Source organism: Marmota marmota, unplaced genomic scaffold (assembly GCF_001458135.2).
Source record: "Marmota marmota marmota unplaced genomic scaffold, marMar, whole genome shotgun sequence".
Lineage (NCBI taxonomy): Eukaryota > Metazoa > Chordata > Mammalia > Rodentia > Sciuridae > Marmota > Marmota marmota.
The window spans coordinates 5,006,352-5,029,450 of record NW_025999863.1 but is presented as its reverse complement, the minus strand read 5'-3'; the positions used below and the strand labels follow the sequence as shown (position 1 = coordinate 5,029,450).

Below are 23,099 nucleotides of genomic sequence, written 5' to 3'. Positions count from 1 at the left end.
CCAGGAGCTGACCCAGCTGAAGGCAGGAGTCGGTGAGTGACCAGACACTGCGTCTCTTGGGGGCCTTAGAGGGTCTGTGCTGTGGGGCTTTGCTTGAGTCCTTGGTCCTCTCTGAACCTCAGTTTCCTGGGCTATTTTGTGGGAACACAGGATAACAGTGACAGTGGCACTTGGTGCTCACAGACGGCCATGCACACAGTAGGCACTCAGGCTAGTCTCTTGGACTCTGGAGCCCTGCTTGTCCCAGGCTGGAGGAGATGGGACCAGGACTCCTGGGGGCTCCTGGGGGGAAGGGACATCAGGGAATGGGGAGGGGACAGTCACCCAGGTGCAGGGTCATGTGAGGGCCCTGACTCCAGGGCTTGAAGGTGGGCAGACATGGGAACATGGCCTCCCAGCACGGGTCAAGCCTGACCCTCTCCCCCAACAGACCGCCTGTGCCGCCCCTGCCCCTGGGACTGGACGTTCTTCCGAGGACACTGTTACTTCTTCTCCAAGTCCCAGCGGAACTGGCACGACTCCGCCACCGCCTGCCAGGAAGTGGGTCCCAACTAGTCGTCATCAAAAGCGCTGAGGAGCAGGTGCATGGTGGGCCCCATCCTGGTCTGGGCAGGCATCTGGCCACTGGTCACCTGGGAGGAGACGTTGGTCAGACAGGTTTTCAGGAGCAGGGGCTGCTTCCTCCAGTGGAAGGGAGGAGAAGGCATGGGTGGCCGGTGGGGCCAGGCAGCTCGCAGGGAGCCTCACAGGAAGTCTGGACGTGCATGAGTGCTTTGGGAGACACACCTAGAGGGTGACCTGGTGCGCTGGCCAGGGGAGCTGCCTGCTCTCAGGGATAACAAGTACTCGGGGGGCGCCATGCCCATCTCCCTGGTGTAAACCTGCCCCCCGCCCCCTGGTCGCGTTTCATGACTAAAACACTCAGGTTCCTCCAGGTGAACTGGGCTGCACAAAATTACCACACAAGAGTCAGAGAGACCTTTTCTTTGGGTTCTGATGGCTCCTCTGATCTTAGGTGTACTTGGAATGAGAGAGAGAGAGAGAGAGAGTGAGCGAGCGCTGACCCCTTTTATTGGGGAAAAGCCATTCAAATGAGGCCGGGGGTCAGGATTCAGGGGGCTGAGTCTAGCTTCGTGATGTCCACTGTCAGCAGGTTGACTGACATCTAGGAAGGCCACACCCGAGGGCAGAGCAAGAGAAGGGGACACACAAAGGGCATTTCCATGGAACATTCTATCCCAAACAGGACAAAGGGGTAGTATTACAAAAGAATAAGTGAGTGTAGCTCAGCCCCGGGGGTGTGCCTACTCAGAAGACTGCCTTGCTATCTGAGCAGGGGAAAAGACCGAGTCACGAGTCATGGCATGATCTTTCAGATCCCCGTGATGCATCAGGACTGGAAGGCGTGGTCACTCAATGTGGCTCCCCACACCCATGGACAATGGCGCATGCCTGTAATCCCAGTAGCTGGGGAGTCTGAGGCAGGAGGATTTTGAGTTCAAAACCAGCCTTAGCAGCTTAATAAGGCCCTAAGTAACTCAGTGAGACCCTCTCTCTAAATAAAATACTAAAAAGAATGGGCTGGGGTGTGGCTCACTGGTCAAGCACCCCTGGGTTCAATCCCTGGTACAAAAAGAAAATAAGTGTTTGTTTAATACACAAGTGTTAGAGAATGACCTGTTTTGTCTCAGTTACTGATTTCTAGTTGGATTCCCTTATAATCAAAGAACATACTCCACACAATTCCAAGCATTTAAATGTATCGAGGCCTGTTCACATCCCTGGACATCATCTACCCTGATGAATGTTGCCACGGAGAACGTGGAACTTGAGAAAGCTGTGTACCATGTGTGTTCTCTAGTTTGGTATTATGTGTGTGTGTGTGTACTTGACTTGATTTAATTTAAAAATTCAGTACAACACAAGGCCCATTCATGATTTACATTAAAAATTCTTAGTGAATTAGAAATGAAGTGAAATGTCCTTAACATGAGAGTGATGTCCCTCGAGAACCCACAACTATGATGTCCCTCATAACTACTGGAGAAATGTTGAACGGTCCCATTGAAATCAGGAACAAGCATAAAAATGAAATCTGTAGTCTGCAAATCACATATCCCACAAAGGATTTATATCAAGAGTACATTCATAACTCATCAAACTCCATAAGAGGAAAATAAGATACCGAATTTTCAAGTGGGCAAAACGACAATCCTGTAACAGAAGAACGCATAGCCTCGTTAGGGACAAAGGACTTCAATGGCTATGTCTCTTGAGACTTTTAGGGAGTAGGAGAAACCCCCCTAACAAAGGAATCACATACATGTATTTTAGATGTTATGGATGCAGGGCCACATACAACCTAAAGGATCTGGTACACTCACAAGCAGGAGCACATGCGTGCACGCGCACACACACACACACACACACACACACACACTTTTCTTTTGCTTAGATTGGAAAAGAGGTGTAGGTAAAATCCCAGAAGGTTGCTGTTTGAACTAAGCTCCTGCTCTAGGGCCCAACAGATGAAGCAAAGCCCAACAGAGTCTCTTAGGCTAATGTTCCTAGTCACCCGACTGAAACTAAAGTGCTTCTCTCGCTTCCTGAGAAGTCACAGTTGGAGGGATGACTGCCCAATTTTACAGCCAGGCTGGTTTCCACAGGCCTGAAAACAAAGCTCTCCCTGCCGTGATCCTTACACAGAAAAGGCCACCTAAAGTAGCCTCAGGTCTCCCAGTCTGTCCTGGCTCTAGAGTTCTGTCCCCCTGCCTTCGTCCGACAAGGAACGTAAGGTGGAAGGGACGATCCACTTTGTCTCGTTTCTGCTTTCCCCAGCCCTCCCTCTCTACCCGGCCAGACGTCTTGGCTCTGAGGATTAGAAAATCTGTCCTACTTTAAGCAAGGAAGTGTTGCTGTGCTCTATATCAGAACACAAAGCCGCCGGAGATTCAACCCTAGAACTTGTGCTTATCAGAGGAAAGATCTTACACACACAATCTCAAGGAACTAATTTTAAAAAGAGTCCAATCGATGCCAAACAAGCCCAGAGAAGGAAATAGTGAAGACAAGAAAGGGAATCAGCACCAGGGGAACCATCGGGAGAGTCCAAGAAATAAAACTGCGTTCAAAATCGACTGTCTGTCGGGGCGAGGGAATTTAGCACACAAGCTGTTCATGAAGGAGCATTTTCGGGGCCATCCTTGGTGGCCGGGAGCCTGCAGAATTTTTTCCAACAAGCAATCCTGCCGTTCTGACACTAGTCACCAAGAGGGCACATCAGATTCCTCAAGTCGGTCTGGTCCGTAAGACGGAGCCCTCTTCTGCTGCACCCTCCTGGGGTGCCTGGGCGGGTCAGGCCCCCGCGGGCCAGCCCTCTGGCTTTGATTGCCCAACCCAGTCTCCAGATCGATGCACAGGAACTCAGAAACACACTTTGCTTGCACTTACAGGTTTATTATAAAGGATACTGATAAGGGAAACGCTTACTGGTTTATTATGAAGGAAACAGACACACGGAACAGGTGAACCCAAGAAGGGAGGGAGAGAATCTTGTGGGGTGCGTCTGTGCCTCTCCCAGGGGCCACCCTCCGGCACTTCCTCATGTCCCCCAGCTGTGGAACTGCCAAAGCTCCCTCTTCCAGAATTTGTATAGCTCCGTCTCCACGCCCCTCCCTGGAGATTTAGTGGTTGTTCCCATCCTCAGGTTCCTAGAGACCCCCGTCTAAGTCACCTGATGAGTCTAAATTCAGGTGTGAGGGAGCAGACTAAAATACCCAAGGGCACACCCACGGCTCAATATCGGCACCAAGAGCAAACAGATCTTCTGTTATGTCCTGAAGGGGAGCACGATGGGGCAGAGGAAGAGGTCAGCAGAGCTCTGACAGAGCCACAGCTGACCCCACGGGAGCCATGGCACCAGAAGGGTCCTTCAGAGTTGGCCCATGTTGGCCCACCACGGCCACATCTTCACCCTCCTGCACCCGTATGGGATGGGTCAGGAAGGGAGCCCACCCAGAGGAAGCAGCTCCCTGTAGGAGACCCGAGGCAGGAGGGGGCTGCCCGCAGCCAGGCCGCATGTCCTTCCTTGAAGAGAGATCGGGAGCCGGACTGCAAGGTCCACTGGGCATCCCAGGAGAGGGAGCTGGGGTAGTCATCCTTCGACTCTCTTCAGTCGTTGGCTGGGGAAGCCCTTCCCAGCTGCGTCCAGCCTGCAGGAGGAGCTACAGCAACCAGGGAAGGTCCCCGGGCCAGGGCTGCAGGGAGGTGGACGAAGTTGAGCAGATGGAAGGAAGGTGTGCAGGGACAGAGGACAGGGGACAGCGAGGCTGCACCTGGCCACCAAACCCTACAGGGAAGGCAGAGCAGATGAATGGAGTGCCCCAGATCCTGATGCATCAGACACCTGGTCACCGCATTCAACCATAAAGGTGGACCAGAAACCCAACCGCTAAGCCCACGAGAACCTGCAGACATCGAAGGAAGGACCCTCGCAGTCCAGCCCCTTAGATGACGAGGACTCCAAGACAGGGAATCAGGGCTTTGCTAAGACCCAGGGCAAGAGGAGGGACACTGGGGTCAAGCTCGACCACCTGTCCAGCCAGGTCAGGCAGCAGTGACAGGTGAGAGAAACAGCGTTCAGGTGTTGGGGCAGGAGGAGGAGGAGGTCTTGCAGACCCAGAATTTCTCAGCGTCACACTTGGCATCGTTCCAGCCGCTGTCAGTGATCTCCGCGCAGTCTTCCTCCCCCACGTTGTTGGGCTCTCCTTCGTTCCAATACGTGAGACTGCAAATCCATCCACACTGTGAGCCACAGCCCCCCCCTCGGGACAGTCTCTGCCCCAGGACATCGGATGCCCCCTCTCTCGCATCTGCCCTGCATGCACACGGCTGGCATGGCTTGTGGACGCCCAGGGACGTGCCTGGGTCAGGACCTTGACGGACCCTGGTAACCCCAAGCTGAGGGTGGGATTTCCAGTCTGCACCGCACACTGCCCACGCCATGCTCAGTGGGCCCTGGGCCCCTTACACCTGCCATCGCCACCCCCTGACCAACACCAGAAATGAGGGGTGGCTCTTCCCCAGAACCCACTGAAAAGGTTCCAGGCGGCCGTTCCGAAGCCGCTCGCACTGCCTCGCAGGTCCTTCCGGTGGACACCACAATAGAGGCTCTTGCCGGCAGCCCCTCCCTCCCCATCCTCTGCTCCTGCCCTTGCCCTGGGGGCCCTTCGAGGGGTGAGGTTGGCTGCTTCTCTTGGGCTCTTTGAGGTCTCACAAGCTCTCGTCCCTGATCTGGTGGCCCTCCCAGACCTCAGGCTTCCTACTAGGACCCTGGTTCTAAGTCACCCACCCAGCCAGGAGCTCCTCCCGCGGCTCTGACGGTGCAGCTTCGGGACCTGCCCTCCCATCTGAACGTGGGCATGAAGACCCCCTTCCTCAACACGAACGGCGGACTCTGGGGACCAGGGCAACAGGGAGAGCAGGGGACCCACCAGGATAGCTCAAGATCCCCCGTTTCAGAACCCACCCCACTCTACCGCCAGCCTGTCCCCTCATCTGAGGACCTACCTGGGTGACAGAGGTGACCCATCCACCCAGTGCCATGTGGCTTCCTCGTTCAGGTCTGACAGTCCCATCCAGGTGCTGCCTTTATTCTTAAAAGTCTGCAGCAGGAAGTTCTGAAGGAGGAGAGGAGGAGTCAGGGGAGAGCTCTGCCCCCATTTCCACCTGCTGTCTCTCCAGTCTCTTGACAGGAAGTTCTGCTTGCAGTCTGACCTTCAGCCTTCTAATGTTCCAGGTCCCATCCATGTTCAGGAGGTCTGAGTGGCTCTCATAACTGTACCCTATGGACAGATGTGTCCTGACTTGCACACTGACTGTGCCCAGCGGCCTCTCGTCACACACACTTGGTGACGTGACATGTTTAGCTGGGTGCTGAGTTCTGAGCATTTCCACAGGAAGTTACTCGTGACAGGGTTCAATGTGCGGAGCTGGATGGAACCTTCGTGCTCGCCAATCACGCACATGCCCTCTTTCCAGCTCTGCATGGAGTGAGTCCCTGGGACGCTGGAACGCGACCACGGGGCGGGGGGCAGGTTTACACCAGGGAGATGGGCATGGCGCCCCCCGAGTACTTGTTATCCCTGAGAACAGGCGGCACCCCTGGCCAGCGCACCAGGTCACCCTCTAGGTGTGTCTCCCAAAGCACTCATGCACGTCCAGACTTCCTGTGAGGCTCCCTGCGAGCTGCCTGGCCCCACCGGCCACCCATGCCTTCTCCTCCCTTCCACTGGAGGAAGCAGCCCCTGCTCCTGAAAACCTGTCTGACCAACGTCTCCTCCCAGGTGACCAGTGGCCAGATGCCTGCCCAGACCAGGATGGGGCCCACCATGCACCTGCTCCTCAGCGCTTTTGATGACGACTAGTTGGGCCCTCATTTCCTGGCAGGCGGTGACAGAGTCATTCCAGTTCCGCTGGGACTTGGAGAAGAAGTAACAGTGTCCTCGGAAGAACGTCCAGTCCCAGGGGCAGGGGCGGCACAGGCGGTCTGTTGGGGGAGAGGGTCAGGCTTGACCCGTGCTGGGAGGCCATGTTCCCATGTCTGCCCACCTTCAAGCCCTGGAGTCAGGGCCCTCACATGACCCTGCACCTGGGTGACTGTCCCCTCCCCATTCCCTGATGTCCCTTCCCCCCAGGAGCCCCCAGGAGTCCTGGTCCCATCTCCTCCAGCCTGGGACAAGCAGGGCTCCAGAGTCCAAGAGACTAGCCTGAGTGCCTACTGTGTGCATGGCCGTCTGTGAGCACCAAGTGCCACTGTCACTGTTATCCTGTGTTCCCACAAAATAGCCCAGGAAACTGAGGTTCAGAGAGGACCAAGGACTCAAGCAAAGCCCCACAGCACAGACCCTCTAAGGCCCCCAAGAGACGCAGTGTCTGGTCACTCACCGACTCCTGCCTTCAGCTGGGTCAGCTCCTGGCACACCTTCTGCTTTGACAGCTCCTGCTCCTGTCCCTGGGAGCTGGGGACCCTGGAGACTGTGCCAAGAGAAAAGAAGCCCCCAATGCTGGACCTGCTGGCTTCCATGCACTGCCCTGGCCCCCAGGGACCTGGTGTCTGAGAGCCAAGGCCTTCTTAATCCCAGCTGAAGACGAGGACCCCTGACACCCAGGGAAGGCGGGACCAGCACCCTCCTGTGCTGCTCCCCACCCCCCGCACCAGAGGTGTGGGGGCCGAGCAGACCCTAGAACCTGCTAAGGGTCGAATCCCAGCGTTCATCCCAGCTCCCTCCTGCCTTGGCCACCCAAGTCCAAGGGCCAGACCACAGAGCTCCAAACCTCAGGGCTGACCTTGGGCAAGGACGGCCACCAGGAGCCCAGCCAAGACCATGAGGGAGAGCAGCTGCAGCAGCAGGAGGGCAGAGCCGGAGCTCAGACACCCTGAGGAGGGAAGGAAGGGGCTCAGCACACCAGGGTCCCTGCCTCAGCCTGGCCCAGGGACAGCCTGGCCCGGGCCTCGTCCACGGACCCAGGAGTCCAGGTCTCGGCTTCCACCTTCCCAGGACCCAGGAGCCCAGATTCCAGCCTCCAGGTCTGGGCCTCCGCCTGCCAGGATCCCAGAGCCCGGACACCCGACCTCCTCGTCCCCAGGACGCGGCTGCCCAGGAGCACCTGTCCCTCCTCAGCGCCCCCTGCTCTACCTGCAGAGCTGCCTGCTCTGGAGGGCGGCTGCAGTGCGTGGTGGCTGAGGGAGCCTCTGGCGCTGCTGGCCGCCAGCTCCTCCTCTGTGTGGGCAGAGCGTCAGTCAGAGCGGGACAGGCTGCCCCCCAGGCTGGTGCCCGTGGCCCTCCAGGCTCCCGGAGTCCCAGCCCAGCCTCACCCAGGGGGTCCAGCTGCTGCACCCGCACTTGCTTGAAGTCACTCATGGTCACTGCTGTCCCTCAGTGCCCAGGACTGCTGGCACCACAGCCTTTATCCCCACCCCTGTAACTCCCTGCCTGTGGCTACTCCCCATCAGGAAGAAACAGGAAACTGGGTAGGGACTTCGGAAGAAGCCACAGGGAGGGGACCGAACACCTGTCACAGTGCAGCACGTGCCCTGTGTTCCCGGAATTTCAGGGAAGGGCTGCAAGGTTTGGGGTCCCTGGCTGAAAGAACCGGTCCCCTCCTGGTCAGGCCACTCTGGGTGCCGTTAATGAAATGGGTCACTTGTCAAATTAAGCTGCTTGGTTAAGCTTCGCCCATGTGGTGGTGGTGAGCTAGCCACGCCCCCCTCTTCCCAGAAACGCTGGCCCTGGCCCTGCTGCCTCCGTTTCCTGATGTCGCCACTTTGGGTGCTGCCTGCTGGTTCCTCCTGGGGCTTCTTGTCCCACTAGGAGTGAACATCAGACGCTGGCGGATTTAGGGGCGTTCCACAAACAGCTGACCTGTTGTGGTCAACGTCAACGTGGTCAGCATCTTCCAAACAGGAGAGTCACAGCATCTGCCACCGTCCAGAGGAGCCAAAGAGGATGTGATGTCCAGATCCGAGCAGTGTCCTGGGTGGATTCTGTAGCAGAGGAAGGACGTTGGAGAAAACGGCGAGACCCGCAGACCACTTCCAGTGACTCTGTACCTGTCTCAGGAAGAGGTCGGCATGGGGCACCTGCCAGGTCTCCACCTCCCAGCCAGAGCGCCAGAACAGGGGAGCTCCCTCGAGGACTCGGGAAAGGTCTATGCTACCTTTGCAAAATTACCAAAACTAGTATAAAATAAAATTCCTATGTAAATATTAAAAATAAGGCAGCAAATCCAGTATTTCATCATAACCTGTGCACGTGTTTTTAATTTCTAAATTGAACATAACACTCCTCCAGTACAAGGTGCAAGCCTTCAATCCATGTCTCAGGACACTTTTATCGATGAGAGCACACCTCCAGCCTCCTCTCGGAGAAGAGTGAAAACATCTCAGGACACTGAAGATGTCCTTGATCCTCCTCCATGTCAATCCCCACTCGGAGCCCCCCTTCAAGATTGGTTCTTGGAATGGAAAAGCACCAAAGCCAGTCTTAGGGGTGTGTTTTGGATGTCTGAAGGCCTTTACTCTTCTGGGAGATACGTGCATGTTGTTTCATGATTTGATAGTTTTTTTTTTTTTTCTTGGCTGTATAGACTTCCATTTGCCAAGACCCAATGTTTTCTTTCATTTGTCTATAGGTGGCCACTTGGGTTCTCACAATTTTGGACTGTGGTGAATTCAGCTGCTAGGAACTCTTTTTTGCTTTCTCCTGAAGACTATGTGACTCCCTTTGGTCCACAGTGTGGACTATGGGGACTGACTGTCTAAGATTAATTTCCAGCTCCACAATTCACCAGCTGTGTGACCTTGAGCCAGTGTCCTGACCATGCTGTGCTTCCAATTGACCCAAACTGTAAAAAGGAGGTCAGATCATCCATCACAGGCTGGAGAGATTCAACCAGTGAGTACCGGAAAGCAGAAAAGAGCCTCACTGTAGGGGACATGAAGCACATAGACGCAACCATGCTTCAGCCCCAAGTCCCAAGTCAGCACCATAAGTGAGGATGTCAGCAAAGCCTGGGTCAGAGGGGAGGTGTTTCTGGGAAACAGAGGCGTTGCTAGCCCACTCTTGCCACAGTGGAGAAGGAATAAAAAGTCGCTTTTTAGAAAAATAAGTCATTGGTTTTAAAGACCACAGTAGCCTGGCCGCAGCACCAGTGAACCAGTTCTATCTGCCTCAGAGCCCAGACCACCTCCAACCCCTCCCAGAAATTGCTGGAACCTCGAGCCCCCGCCTTGGGGTGGAAGAGACACAGGCTCCTCCCTCTACCCTCTTCTGGGCCCTTCCCCAGTGCCCTGTTCCTCTTCCTGACAGTGGATCCAGAGAGGGGTGGGGTGGGAATAAAAGCTGGGTCCCCGCAGCCGGGGGCACTGGGGGACAGCAGTGACCATGACTGATTCTAAGGAAGTGAGGATGCAGCCACTGGGTCCTCCAGGTGAGGCTGGCTGGGACTCTGGGAGCTGGGGAAGGGGCCTGGGCGGCCAGCGTGGTCGCAGTCTGCCCGGGCGCCGACTGACACTCTGCCCGTGTGGACGAGGACAGCTGAGAGCCAGAGACACCCGAATTCTGCAGATGACGTCAACTTCTGGTTTCGGTAGTTTGGCAGGTAGAGCCGGCATGCGGCTGAGGAGGAGTGGACAGCTCCTCCAAGACACTTGGGTCGGGGACTCTAGACCCCGAGTTTGAAACCCCAGACCCTTTGGGGGAAATTGGGAGCCGGGCTGACGCAGAAAGGTCGAAATGGAGGCCTGGGAGCCGGTGCCCTGGGGATCAGGGCCAGACTGTCCCCGGAGCAGGCTGAGGCAGGGACGCTGGGCGCTGGAGTCCCATCCCTCTCTCCTCAGGGTGTCTGGGCCACGGCCACACCTTCGTGCTGCAGCTGCTCGGCCTCACGCTCTTCGCTGGGCTCCTGGTGGCTCTTCTTGTCCAAGGTCAGGGCAGCCTGAGGGCTGGTGTGGTCCTTAAGCTGGAGCCAGGGGGGAGGTGGGGAAGGCAGGATCTGGTCCTTCAGCCTCTTCTGGATGCTTGTTCTTACGCAGGGGAGCGAGGGAGGCTCCTGGGCCACTCGCCCTCCTGGTTCAGGTGTATCTGGGTGTCTTCATCCTCCAACAGGATTGATTAATTAGACATAAGTGATGTCCGTAGGGGTCCCGTGCGGGCTGTGGCACACAGTCGGTGTTTAATAGTTGCAATTTATTTGTTGGGCACAGTCTCCAAGGTCCCCAGCTCCCAGGAACAGGAGCAGGAGCTGGCGAAGCAGGAGAAGGTGTACCAGGAGCTGACCCAGCTGAAGGCAGGAGTCGGTGAGTGACCAGACATTGCGTCTCTTGGGGGCCTTAGAGGGTCTGTGCTGTGGGGCTTTGCTTGAGTCCTTGGTCCTCTCTGAACCTCAGTTTCCTGGGCTATTTTGTGGGAACACAGGATAACAGTGACAGTGGCACTTGGTGCTCACAGATGGCCGTGCCCACAGTGGGCACTCAGGCCAGTCTCCTGGGCTCTGGAGCCCCTGCTTGTCCCAGGCTGGAGGAGATGGGACCAGGACTCCTGGGGGCTCCTGGGTGGAAGGAACCCAGGGGGTGGGGAGGGGATGGTCACCTGGGCGCAGGGTCATGTGAGGGCCCTGACTCCAGGGCTTGAAGGTGGGCAGACATGGGAACATGGCCTCCCAGCACGGGTCAAGCCTGACCCTCTCCCCCAACAGACCGCCTGTGCCGCCCCTGCCCCTGGGACTGGACGTTCTTCCGAGGACACTGTTACTTCTTCTCCAAGTCCCAGCGGAACTGGCACGACTCCATCACCGCCTGCCAGGAAGTGGGGGCCCAACTAGTCGTCATCAATAGCGATGAGGAGCAGGTGCATGGTGGGCCCCATCCTGGTCCAGGGCAGGCATCTGGCCACTGGTCACCTGGGAGGAGACGTTGGTCAGACAGGTTTTCAGGAGCAGGGGCTGCTTCCTCCAGTGGAAGGGAGGAGAAGGCATGGGTGGCCGGTGGGGTCCCAGGCAGCTCGCAGGGAGCCTCACACAAACTCTAAATGTGTGGGGACACCTGAAATGCCAAGAGATTCCCACATGTGTGCTGACCCAGTGCCCAACAACTCAGTCTGTGGGGAGCGAGGTCCTCATGGGTCACTCTGCAAGTTTCCCTGGTGTAAATATTCCCACCATGGCTGAGGTCAGCCCACCCATAGGATGTCACTTGTTGTAGAGCTAGAAGAGGTGACGTGCCTGACCAGCCGTCATGCACAGATACAATCTGGCTCCAGCGCTAGTCATGAGCAAGTTTGTATGGACGTGCTCAGAACAGGCGAGTCGAACATGCAATATTACCAAGCGTGTGTTGTGAGGCCGGCTGTGTGTGTACAGTATGCCAGGCCGGACACACTGCCCACAGCATACAGACGTGGGAGACACTCAGACGTCTTGAGTATAAGTTGGAGGAGAGCGTCTTGGTCTGGTAGACTGGAAAGAAGCTGACGGTCAGACTGAAAGAAGCACTTCCCACACCAAAAGATTGGGAGACACTGGCAGGACAATAGGGCACAGAGGTTCCTCCTGTCTCCTCCTCTTCCTCTCCAGAGCTTCCTGCAGCTGACTACAAAGAAAAGAGGCCATACCTGGATGGGGCTGTCAGACCTGAATGAGGAAGCCACGTGGCACTGGGTGGACGGCTCCCCTCTGTCGCTCAGGTGGATCCTGGGATATGAGGACACGCTGTGGAGGAGGGTGGGGTTCCGAAGCTGTGGCTTGACTTGTCGGTGGGCTGCTCCCCACTCCTTCGCCCTCGAGGCCTAGAGCTTAGGACATGAGCCGAGCCGAGGGGGGTGCTCTCCCCACCCGTGTTCAGACAGAAGAGCCGGTGCCCCAGTTTCTACTATCAGAGCTGCAGGAGCAGCTTCCAGCCTGGTGCAACACAGGCAAAATCACAGGACACCATTTCTGGGGAAGAGACAGATTGTTATACTCCCAGGTCCCAAGAGAGGGAGTGTCCCTGTCCCTCACACCACAGGGGACACGTGGGGAGGATGTGGGGCCTGCTGGGAGGCAGAGGGTGCAGGAAAAGGGAAAGAGCCTTTATTGCTTCCACAGGGAGGAAGAGGAGAGGCAGAGTGAGCAGCCTGGCGAGGGGCTAGCTTGAGTCGTTTCCGTGGGCTCTGGGCTGTAGGTGCTGTCCCTAGACGTCTCATATGTGGCCTGGGGAGGTGTCTGAGTGGCCCAGAGTGCCAGAGCCCACTAAGCAAGGTGTCTGGGGTGTGGAGTTTAGGATGCTGGTTGGATTGTGTCTGAAGGTCCCACCCTGATTTGGGGGGCTCCTTTTAAGCATGGGGGACGACAAGGGACAGGGCATGTCATTAGGCGTCCTGAGCAAGGCTTGCATGCATGTGCGTGCAGGGCAGATGGTTTCCAGAAGCCAGAACACAGCTCACAGAGGGGGCTGGGCAGAGGCTCATGATGCGGGTGGCTTTGCAGATTCATGAAGTACTGGAACCCAACGGAGCCCAACAACTTGGGACAGGAAGACTGCGCGGAATTTGATGGCGACGGCTGGAATGACGCCAAATGTGATATCAGCAAATTCTGGGTCTGCAAAAAATCTGCACTTTTCTGCTCCCACGAGTGACAGCCTGTCCCTCTCTGCTGCCCTAGCAGCTCCAACCTCCTCGCCAGGTGACCGAACTTCACTCTCATTTCTGCCAGCCCTCTCCTCTCTGGGTGTAGGCACGGAGATCTCAACTCCAGCTCTGGGTCTCTTCTAGGAGATTTCTCGTCCCCAGAGAGACTAGGCCATGGCCTCCCTCCCTCCTGTGCCTGCGGGCTCCCTCTGGCTGTGGTTGTGAATGAGGAGGTGCCTTTTGTTGTTCGTATTCAGCTGCACAGGTGTTAGGTCAGTGGTGGCCACTTGGTGGCAACTTACTGTCGACTTAGAACAAAGCAGCCCGGGCGGGAAAGGAACATCAATCAGGTGCCGGAGGAAACGCCTGTCAATCAGCGAGATCTCCTGACTAAGGCCTGTCAATCATCAGGACCCCCTGGCCAATCCTGGAGTTCAGCCAACTCCCCCGACCAACTCCAAGGGACAAGGGACCCTAAAAACACCTTTTCCTGTCCCAAGCCCTTCCCTTCCTGCTGTAAGCCCCATAAAAGTCCAGTCTGGTCGAGCTCCCACACAGTTTCTCCTCAGACCCTTCTCCTGTCCCCTCTGTGGGTCTGATCGAATTCTGCCCGGGAGTGATATCTCAATAAAGCCTCCTTTGGTGGCCCTTTTAAATCTGCCTCCTTTGATTGCTGCCCGCCTCGCCTGATCTGACAACAGGTGCACTTGAATTTAGGTCAGTGAGCCGAGTTAGGGTGTGGCTTGGCAACCTTGTCACAAGGCTGGTCACCAGAAAGTCCACATGGATGATTAGCAGGTTGGAACTTGGAGCCCCATCGGCTCAGCTCCGGGGAGCCGGGGGGTATTGGCCCTTGAGCTCTGGGAGGACTCTTGTAGCAAGGAGACTCGGTCAGACCAGGCTGGTGAGGACAGGGAGGAGCTGCAGGCGGCCCTCTTGGGGACAGGAAGCCCCACACCACTCCTCCCTCTTTTCCCTACTGTATACACCCTTTCCCTTTGTCTGCATCTGAATTCTATCTTTTATAATAAACCAGAAAATATAAGCAACATTTTTTTTTCTGAGCCACCTGGAAAATCACCAAACGTGAGGGTGTTGGAAGAACCCAAACTTTGTGGTTGGCCTGATAAAGCAGGGTCAGCCCCTGCACGCGGCAGACACCTGCAGGAAGTCAGTATTGTGGGAGGAAGCCCAGACCTGGTGGAATCCACTGCTGCCCCTGGTAGCTGGTGCCAGAGCTGGAGGACCACTGGTGGAAAATAACCACCCCACAGGGTCTTGACTTAACATCTGAGCAGCCAGCTTCCATGTTAACCGCCACCTTATGAGATAAGTTTGCTTCCTGTACTTCCTCTTACCTGACCCCCCACCCTGTTAGTGACCTACCCCATGTACCGTATTCAGCTGCACAGGTGTACTTGAATTTAGGACATGACCCTTTGGCTCTGGAGAGCCCCAGGTGCCATCGACCTAAAAAATTCCCACTGCCCAGCTCTGACGTCCCCAGCCTGTCCCACAGCGCCACAGCTCCAGCTCCAAAGCCCGACCCCACAAAAGCTGAACCCCGAACATCTCGGGGCCTCTCTCCTCTCTGGAGAGGGATGGCCTCTATTTGTCATCTGTGACAAATAAACCTTGGTGCGGGTCTCTGCCTGTCTCCGTCCTTCATTTCTCACTGGCCCGTCTCCCGCTGTCCCTCACTGTCCTTCCTCCCACCCCGGGCTTCCTGTGCCCTAGTGTCGACCCAATGTCCCTCCATGATCAACTCGCATTGCTCTCTGTTCTTACCTGTGCCGTTTTGTTCCTTATCCTGGCTTTTGGCATTTGGCTTCTCTTGTGTTGGTTTCTTGATATTATTGGAAGGCTAGTTCCCCGGCCAAAGAACAACATGATAACAGCGGAGTTGATCTCCATAGGTTTTGTGGTCAGTTTTAGAGTGGGGCCACCTGTCATTCTATGAAAACGGGGTGAAATTTCCAATCTTTGGAGTAAAAAGCCAAGCACAGAGGAACACGCCTGTAATCCCAGCAGCTCAGGAAGTAAAGGCAGGAGGATTGCAAGTTCAAGACCAGCCTCAGCAACTTGGAAAGTTCCTAAGCAATGTAGCAAGACATTGTCTCAAAATAAAAAAATAAAAAAGGGCTGGGGATGAGGCTCAGTGGTTGAGCACCCCCGGGTTAAGTTGACAGTACAAAAAAAAAAAAAATCCAAACAAAACAAACATACAAAAGAACCAGAGTAAAAAGTTTGGTTGTATAGACCAGGAAATTCCAAGGAAAGCAGAAATGAAAGAGAAAAAGGAATTTAGTTCATTTCCTTTTAAGGTAGGGAAAGGGAAATTTTTTTGTCCTTCAAAAGTGTCATTTTAATCGTGGTAAAATCCAAACGATATAGCATTTTCCATCTACAGAGTTTTTAAAGTGGACAGTTCAGTGGCAGTGAGAACATTTGCAGCCGGGCGCGGCGACGCACACCTGTGATCCCAGTGGCTTGGGAGGCTGAGGCCGTCCAGGGTCACAGGAACGGCAGGAATAACCACTCCGTTATCTGGTTTCATCATCCCTCAAAGAAAGGGTCCTAGCATTTGTCTTTGTGCACTGGTCTTTTCCACCTCGAAGCAGGTCCCCACTGCTCACAGGTGGCGTCATCAGAATGGCCTTTCTTTTTGAAGGCTGAGTGATAGTCCACTGCTTTGTGAGTAGACGGCTTCTGGTCATCCATTTCTGGTGGGTTCATTGGACGGGTGGGTTCCTTCCACCTTTTTGCTGAAGCAGATGCCTCTCTGACGAACACAACTGTACAATTATCTCTTTGAATCCTCGCTTTGGATCCTTTTGGTCATATTCCCAGAAATGGCATCATCATCGGGCCACATGGAAACTCCTTCAGTGGTGTCTTGAAGCACGGCCCTGCTCCGTTCCATGTTCTCGCCAACGGTGACCAAGGATTCCCATCTCCCTGCACCCTTGGACCATTGGCTATTTGGCTACTCTTGGGTGGTTCTCACCTCTTCATGTGCCCTTGGCCACCTGGGTGTCTACTTGGGTGCTCTGTCCTTTTCATAATCGGGGATGTGTTTTTCTGTTGTTAAGATGCACTTTTGCCTATGTCAAAACTCAGTGTGGGGGCTGGGACCGTGGCTGGGTGGTAGTGTGCTCGCCTAGCATGTGGGAGGCACTGGGTTCGATTCTCAGCACCACCTACAAATAAATAAAATAAAGGTCCATCAACAACTAAAAAATATTAAAAAAAAAAAAAAACACCTCAGTGTGTTCTTCTTGTTGAGTTTTAGGAGTTCTGTGTGATCTCTGGATGTTTTTCTTTCCATTCTTTTTCCTGATGTGTGCGTGTGTGTGCGTGTGTGCGTGTGTGTTACTTGGGACTGAGCCCAGGTCCTGTGCATACTAACCAAGCACTCCACCACTGAATGACACCCTTTTAAATTTTATTTTGAGGCAGGGTCTCACCATGTTGCCCAGGCTGGCCTTGAACTTGCCATCCTCCTGCCTCAGTTTCCTGAGCAGCAGGGATTCCGATGTGCACCACCACACTCGGCTTCCGCCTGGGTTCAGTGAGAGTGCTCCTGACAATTCTCATGCTGTGGGGGGTTGATGGACACCACCATCACATTAGGGACATTTCATTTCTATTTCTAGTTGCCGAAGAATTTTTAAAGTATCAGTCAGGGCCTGGGATTGTGGCCCAGTGGCAGAGTGCTTGCCTCACATGTGTGAGACTCTGGGTTCAATCCTCAGCACCCCATGAAACCAATCAATCAATAAAAGTATTTTTAAAAGTTTCAATCAGGAATCGTGTTGTGTTTTACCTATTTTTTTTCCAATCTATTCAAGCACTTATGTGGGTTTTTTACTTTAAATTTTTAAAGCAGTATGATAATGGATTTTCTGATGAAGTTCATGCATTAAATACACACACACACACACACACACACACACAGAAGCAATGATGATTCAGCCCAAGTCCCAAGTCAACAGAAAGCACCCTAAATGAGGACATCAGCAAACCAAGGCAGCAATGCCTGGGGCCGGAGGGGGCATGTTTCAGGGAGGACGGGAGGCCTCGCTGCCCACTCTCACCATGGGTGAAGAAGGAATAAATATGGAGCTTGACAAGATGTGGGTTTTGTTAAGAACATCCACAGCTTAGCCGTCCCGAGAGTGGACCGGTTCTCCTGCTCTGGAGGCAGGCCACACAGCCGCTCCCTGAGATCCTGGAATGTGAGCCCCTGTCCTGGTGTGTCCCAGGCTCGGCCCCCTCCCTCTGCCCTCTTCCTGTGTCCTACCCAGTTCCCTGTTTCTCTTCTTGACGTACAGTAAATTCAGGGGGTGGGAATAAAGGCTGTGGTGTCATCAGCCCTGGGCACTAAGGGACAGCGGTGATCATGAGTGACTTCAAGGAAGCCAGGGTGCAGCAGCTGGGTCCTCTGGGTGAGGCTGGGCTGGGAGTCTGGGAGTTGGGAGGGGGTGTAAGGGGCCAGCTCGGGCCCCAGCCTGCCCAGGCTCTGACTGACGCGCTTTCAACTCAGAGAAGGGGCTGATGATGGCCAGCGGCACCAGGTCTTCAGCAGAAGGCTCAGGATTCCAACTGACTTCTGCATTCAATAGCTTGGCAGGTAGAGCTGGGATGGGACCAAGAGGTGGACGGTCCCCCGGCACTCGGTTCTGGGATAGTAAGATTAGGACCCTGGACAGTGGGACCTAAAGGAGTGGAATCTGGGACAAGGACTTCAGCCACGCACACAGGCTGGTGTCCACTCCTGCATCCTGGCAGGCAGAGGTTGATCCTCTGGAGTCCTGTGCCCCAGGGAGGCGCAGGCTGTGGCCAGGCTGAGGCAGGGCGCTGAACGCTGGAATACCTCTTCCTTCTCTTCCTAGGGTGCCTGGGCCATGGCCACGTCCCCCTGGTCCTGCAGCTGCTCTGCCTCACGGTCTTAGCTGGGATCCTGGTGGCTGCCCTTGTCCAAGGTCAGGGCAGGCCTTAGGGTGGGGATCCCGTATCTGGGCCCTAGACTGGGGCAGCCAGGTCCCGGATGGACATGGGGTCGAAGCTGGCATGGGGTCCTTCAGCAGCTTCCCTGGGGATTGCCTGCCCCCACCCCCCACATCAGTGCAGGGGAGGGGGAGGAGGACCTGCAAGGGTCCCGGCTCCATGCACCCTTGTGCTTCAGCCTACTCTGGATGCCACTTTTCTTCGTCTTCAATCAGAACTAAACAACACCTTGGCTCTCAGAAATGATGACCAAACAGTAGGTGTTCAACAGTTGTAGCTTATTTTCTCTTGGCACAGTCTCCAAGGTCCCCAGCTCCCAGGAACAGGAACAGGAGCTAGTGAAGCAGGAGAAGATGTACCAGGAACTGACCCAGCTGAAGGCAGCAGTTGGTGAGTGACCAGACACTGCATCTCTTGGGGGCCTCAAAGGGTCTGTGCTGTGAGGCTTTGCTTAAATAACCAGCCCTCTCTGAACCTGCTTCCTCATCTGTGAAATGGGAACACAGGATAACAGTGACAGTGGCACTTGGTGCTCACAGATGGCCGTGCCCACAGTAGGCACTCAGGCCAGTCTCCTGGGCTCTGGAGCCCCTGCTTGTCCCAGGCTGGAGGAGATGGGACCAGGACTCCTGGGGGCTCCTGGGTGCCAGGGGTCCAGGGAGGGGACAGTCACCCAGGTGCAGGGTCATGCAAGGTCCCTAACTCTCCAGGGCTTGAAGGTGGGCAGACATGGGAACATGGCCTCCCAGCACGGGTCAAGCCTGACCCTCTCCCCCAACAGACCACCTGTGCCGCCCCTGCCCCTGGGACTGGACGTTCTTCCAAGGAAACTGTTACTTCTTCTCCAAGTCCCAGCGGAACTGGCATGACTCCGTCACCGCCTGCCAGGAAATGAGGGCCCAACTAGTCGTCATCAAAAGTGCTGAGGAGCAGGTGCATGGTGGGCCCCATCCTGGTCTGGGCAGGCATCTGGCCACTGGCCACCTGGGAGGAGACGTTGGTCAGAACAGGATTTTTGAAGCAGGGGCTGCTTCCTCCAGTGGAAGGGAGGAGACGGGCATGGACAGGGGGTCCCAGGCAGCTCGCAGGGGACACACAAAATCTGGTCAAGGGTGAATGCTTGAGGAGCAACAAGGATGTTCAGTGCTCCCACTGGTGCGCTGACCAGGGGTGACAACTTGCTCTCTGGCAGAAGTGCCGTGCTCATGAGTTACACTTGCCGACTTTCCCCATGTAGATATTCCATCACGACTGATTTCAAGCTACCAATGGGCCGTCATTCAATGCAGATTTGAAAAGAGGTGATGTGCGTGACCAGCTGTCATGAGCAGGGACGGTCTGACCCTAGACTTTAACCCCGTCATGAATGCATTCATGTAAATGTGCTCAGAACATGTAGCTAGTGTGTGAGAGGCAAGCCAGCTGCACATTGAGTGTGCATCCAAAACACATCTGCCCGTGGCATACAGATGAGGGAGGACCCAAGCTCCTGAACACAGGAGGGGGTTCATGGCTTCCATATGCTAGAAGACTGGAGGCCAGACTGCAAGCAGAACTTGCCACCGAGAGATTGGGGAATCACAAGCTGGTAAATGAGCCCAGAGCTTCCTCCTGACTCCTCCTCCCCCCTCCAGAGCTTCCTGCAGCAGACTTCTGACATCCAAGGCTCTGCCTGGCTGGGGCTCTCGGACCTGAATAAGGAAGGCGCATGGTACTGGGTGGATGGCTCTCCTCTGTCACTCAAGTAGGTCCTGGGCGAAGGGCACTCCCTAGAGAGCAGGGTGATGCTCTGAAGCTCTGGCTTGGGCTACACCTGGGGTTCCCACTCCCTGGCCCCTAGGCCTGAGAGTCTGTGACACTCACTGAGTTGAGGAAGCTGGTCTTCATCCTCCTGTGCCGAGAGAGGGCCACTGGGTGAGATTCCACCACCAGAGCTGCAGGAGGAGCTCGGAGCCTGGGTGGGTGACTGAAAACGGAGAGTGTTACTAGAAAATCTGAGGGATAGCAAGACCAAGGGCACAGAAGACAATTCCACTGAAAAGATAGCTTGAGATTCTCGTGGATCTCAAAAGAAGGAGCCAACTTCAATCCGTGGCAGCCCCCTGGGGAAGGGCAGGGCTGGGCAGCGGGTGGGGGCGCCGTGGGCGAGGGCCTGCATTGTGGTGTCCACGGAAGGATTAAATGAGGCAGAGTTTAAGAAGCTCGCGTAAGAATGGCTAGCTTGAGTCTTTTCAGTGGGCTCTGGGCTGGAGGTGCTGGCCCTAGATGCCTGGTACTTAGCCCTGGGGAGGTGTATAGTGGCCCAGAGTCCCCCAAGCAAGGTGGCTGGGGTGTGAAGTCTAGGCTGGTTGGTTGCATGTGACAGTCACACCCTTAGCAGGAGGATTCCTCTCATGGGGGCCAACAAGGGGCAGGGTCCAAGGTCGAGTGACTCAGGCATGTCACTGGGTGTCCGGAACAAGGCTTGTCTGCCACAGGCTTGTAGGACAGATGTGAGAGCATCACATGTCCTGGAGCAGAGACAGCGCACGGAGGGGGCTGGGTGGAGGCTCACCACGTGGATGGTTTTGCAGCCTCACAAGATACTGGATGCCAGGGCAGCCCAACAACCGTGGCGGACAGGACTGCGTGGAAGTGCGAAGCAGTGGCTGGAAGGACTCCAAATGTGATTACAAGAAATTCTGGGTGTGCAAAAGATTTGCAGCTTCCTGCTCCACTGAGTGACTGCTGGTTCCTCCGCGCCACGCCTGCCTCCTGAACAGCCCTGCAGGTCTCAGAACTCCACCCAGGTTTATGCCAAGCCCTTCCCCTGCCTATGGACATCGAGGTTTTAATACAAGCTCTGGGACTCTTCTCTGGGATGCCTCAATCCCTGTGGGGCTGAGCCCACGTGGGGTGACACGGGCCCTCCCTCCTGGGCCTCTAGGTTGCCCCTGGCTTTAAGGGGTGGTTGTGTCTCACCTTTGCAGTTCCATCCAGTGCCCAGGAGTGGGGCCCATTCTCACAGGTGTGGGCTGGGTGTGTTCCACTAATCTACTCCGTCTTCCCCGCTGAGACCAGAGGGTTTGCATGACCATGTGTAGCTGCTGCCATGTCCCCCAGGGCCTATCCCACCCCGGCATGAATTTCCTCCATCTGCTCAACTTCCATGACCCTCCCCTGCAACCCGTTTGCCCAGGGCCCTCTCCTGGTTGCCGTAGCGCACCCTGGAGGCTGGAAGCATGAAGGAATTCATTCCCCCAGTCAATCAAGGACTGTCAGGAGCTGCAGCATGAACACCCAGCCCTGCCTCCCTGGGTGACCCTGGTGGACCCTGAAGTATGCCTGTCAGCTCTCTTCAGGGAGGGACACGCTTGCCCGCTGCTGGGAGTTCCTTGGAGGCAGCTGACACCTCTCAGCCTCTTCCAGTCTAGACCCTACTGCAGGGAGCTGCCTTCTCCAAGGCCGGGATCCTTCCTGGTGCAGCCCAGATGGGCACAGGCCCGTGAAGATCTGTCCACGTTGGGTCCACATGGGGCACCCCTGAAGGACCATGCAGGTTCCAGAGCTCCCATGGAGTCCTCTGTGGCTGCTGTCAGACCTCCTCTGCTGGACTGTCCCCCTCCCTGCTCCTATTCCCTTCCAATGGCATAATAAAAATATCTTTTTGGTCCTGAGTGGCAGGGTTGGCTTTTTAAAATTCCTAGTGAGCCTCTGGGCGCCCACTTGAATTCAGGCTAATGAGGTGTTTGATGGTAGGACTTGGATGCCTCCACATGGGAGGGGTCACCAGGGAAATCAGAGGATTTTAGAGGGTTGGAACTTCCAGCCCCACCCACCAATTAAATGAGGCAGAGTTTAAGAAGCTCGCGTAAGCATGGCTAGCTTGAGTCTTTTCAGTGGGCTCTGGGCTGGAGGTGCCTGGTACTTAGCCCTGGGGAGGTGTATAGTGGCCCAGAGTGCCAGAGTCCCCCAAGCAGGGGCAGAGATTGAGCTGTATGAAAAGTCTGGTAACGGTGGGGCTTGGTGAGTATCAGGCTGGTGAGCAGGAGAGGGTCCGAGGTGCTGCCCACTAGGAGAGAGCGTCCCACCGCCGCATGCTTTCCCTCCATCCGGGCATCTCTTCCATCTGGCTGAGTTGTGTTCTTTATAACAACCCAGTGAATGCAAGCATGTATTTTTCTGTGAGCCATCTGGAAAACTGGGAGTGGGTTCTGGGAGCCCCTGATTCATGGTTGGCCTGGCTGAAGCGTGGCTCCCCTAGGCACCCCTCTTGCAGAAGACATCTGGGCTCGTCTTGTGGAACTGAGATTTCTAACTTGTGTAATCCAGCTCCAGGAAGCTGTAGTGAGAAGTGGAAAACGACTTGGTGTAAAAGTAACTCCATAGACTTCCCCTTCCTCCTGCTGGGACTGACCGCAAGGATGTCCCTTCATAAATAACTCGAAGGCTGAATCCTATCTCAGTAAATCGACCTTCAACAGTGGGGCTAACTCAGAGGCTCTCTCCATACACCTCCCAGAGGCACAAGGGGCTGAGTCCCAGCTGCCCACGTCAGTCATATGCCTGTCAACCTCCCCTGTGTCTGTTCCCCTCCTTCCTTCCCCTCCCTGTCCCTCTTTTCTTCCCCCTCCCAGCTAAACTGTGGATATCCAAATACTTGGCTCAGGCTCTGTTTCTGGAGAAACCTGGACCAAGTCTACAATACATCTTGGCATCTGCCCGACGTGCTTCTTCTCTATTAAAATACTTTTTTCTTCTCTTGTGCAATTTCTCTTTTAGATGATCTTTAAATGACTATAGCTCTTTAGGTTTTAATTGATCTTTTGAGTAAGCCATCCGTGCCCGTGGGACCAAAACATGTCAATCTCTCCAGTGAAAACTCAGTGCCCTCCTTCCCCATGTTCTGATCTCAAAAGGTCTTCTCCCTGTTCTTTATGATAT

General features: G+C 55.3%; 3 protein-coding genes across 8 annotated transcripts; 2 read left to right on the top strand and 1 right to left on the bottom strand.

Annotated features, from left to right (window-relative positions):
* Nucleotides 1–3,435: 3,435 nt before the first annotated feature.
* Nucleotides 3,436–8,193, bottom strand: LOC107157349 (CD209 antigen-like protein C). The gene is made up of 7 exons (XM_015503719.2): nucleotides 7,877–8,193; nucleotides 7,698–7,781; nucleotides 7,348–7,437; nucleotides 6,946–7,035; nucleotides 6,396–6,547; nucleotides 5,569–5,678; nucleotides 3,436–4,786 (listed from the first exon to the last, which is right to left on the bottom strand). Exons 1-7 carry the CDS (start codon nucleotides 7,920–7,922, stop codon nucleotides 4,639–4,641), a joined length of 720 nt encoding a protein of 239 aa, XP_015359205.1. The 5' UTR covers nucleotides 7,923–8,193; the 3' UTR covers nucleotides 3,436–4,638.
* A 1,670-nt stretch (nucleotides 8,194–9,863) lies between these two features.
* Nucleotides 9,864–13,700, top strand: LOC107157559 (CD209 antigen-like protein E). 3 transcript variants are annotated; one of them, XM_015503912.2, is made up of 7 exons: nucleotides 9,864–9,990; nucleotides 10,400–10,486; nucleotides 10,766–10,858; nucleotides 11,257–11,408; nucleotides 12,133–12,242; nucleotides 13,024–13,221; nucleotides 13,424–13,700. In XM_015503912.2, exons 1-6 carry the CDS (start codon nucleotides 9,945–9,947, stop codon nucleotides 13,172–13,174), a joined length of 639 nt encoding a protein of 212 aa, XP_015359398.1. In that variant the 5' UTR covers nucleotides 9,864–9,944; the 3' UTR covers nucleotides 13,175–13,221; nucleotides 13,424–13,700. The 3 variants fall into 3 exon arrangements, with proteins under 3 accessions (XP_015359398.1, XP_015359397.1, XP_048669186.1); XM_015503911.2 differs by having other exon boundaries at nucleotides 13,311–13,700; XM_048813229.1 differs by lacking the exon at nucleotides 10,400–10,486 and having other exon boundaries at nucleotides 9,874–9,990; nucleotides 13,311–13,700.
* A 3,813-nt stretch (nucleotides 13,701–17,513) lies between these two features.
* LOC107157478 (CD209 antigen-like protein E) lies at nucleotides 17,514–21,832 on the top strand. Of its 4 annotated transcripts, XR_007351212.1 has the most exons (7): nucleotides 17,642–17,799; nucleotides 18,062–18,151; nucleotides 18,474–18,566; nucleotides 18,958–19,109; nucleotides 19,811–19,920; nucleotides 20,017–20,134; nucleotides 20,750–20,888. XR_007351212.1 is itself a non-coding variant. In XM_015503854.2 (6 exons), exons 1-6 carry the CDS (start codon nucleotides 17,569–17,571, stop codon nucleotides 20,898–20,900), a joined length of 642 nt encoding a protein of 213 aa, XP_015359340.1. In that variant the 5' UTR covers nucleotides 17,514–17,568; the 3' UTR covers nucleotides 20,901–21,832. The 4 variants fall into 4 exon arrangements, 3 of the variants coding, with proteins under 3 accessions (XP_015359340.1, XP_048669184.1, XP_048669177.1); XM_015503854.2 differs by lacking the exons at nucleotides 17,642–17,799; nucleotides 20,017–20,134 and adding an exon at nucleotides 17,514–17,614 and having other exon boundaries at nucleotides 20,750–21,832; XM_048813220.1 differs by lacking the exon at nucleotides 20,017–20,134 and having other exon boundaries at nucleotides 17,655–17,799; nucleotides 20,750–21,832.
* The last annotated feature ends 1,267 nt before the right edge of the window (nucleotides 21,833–23,099 follow it).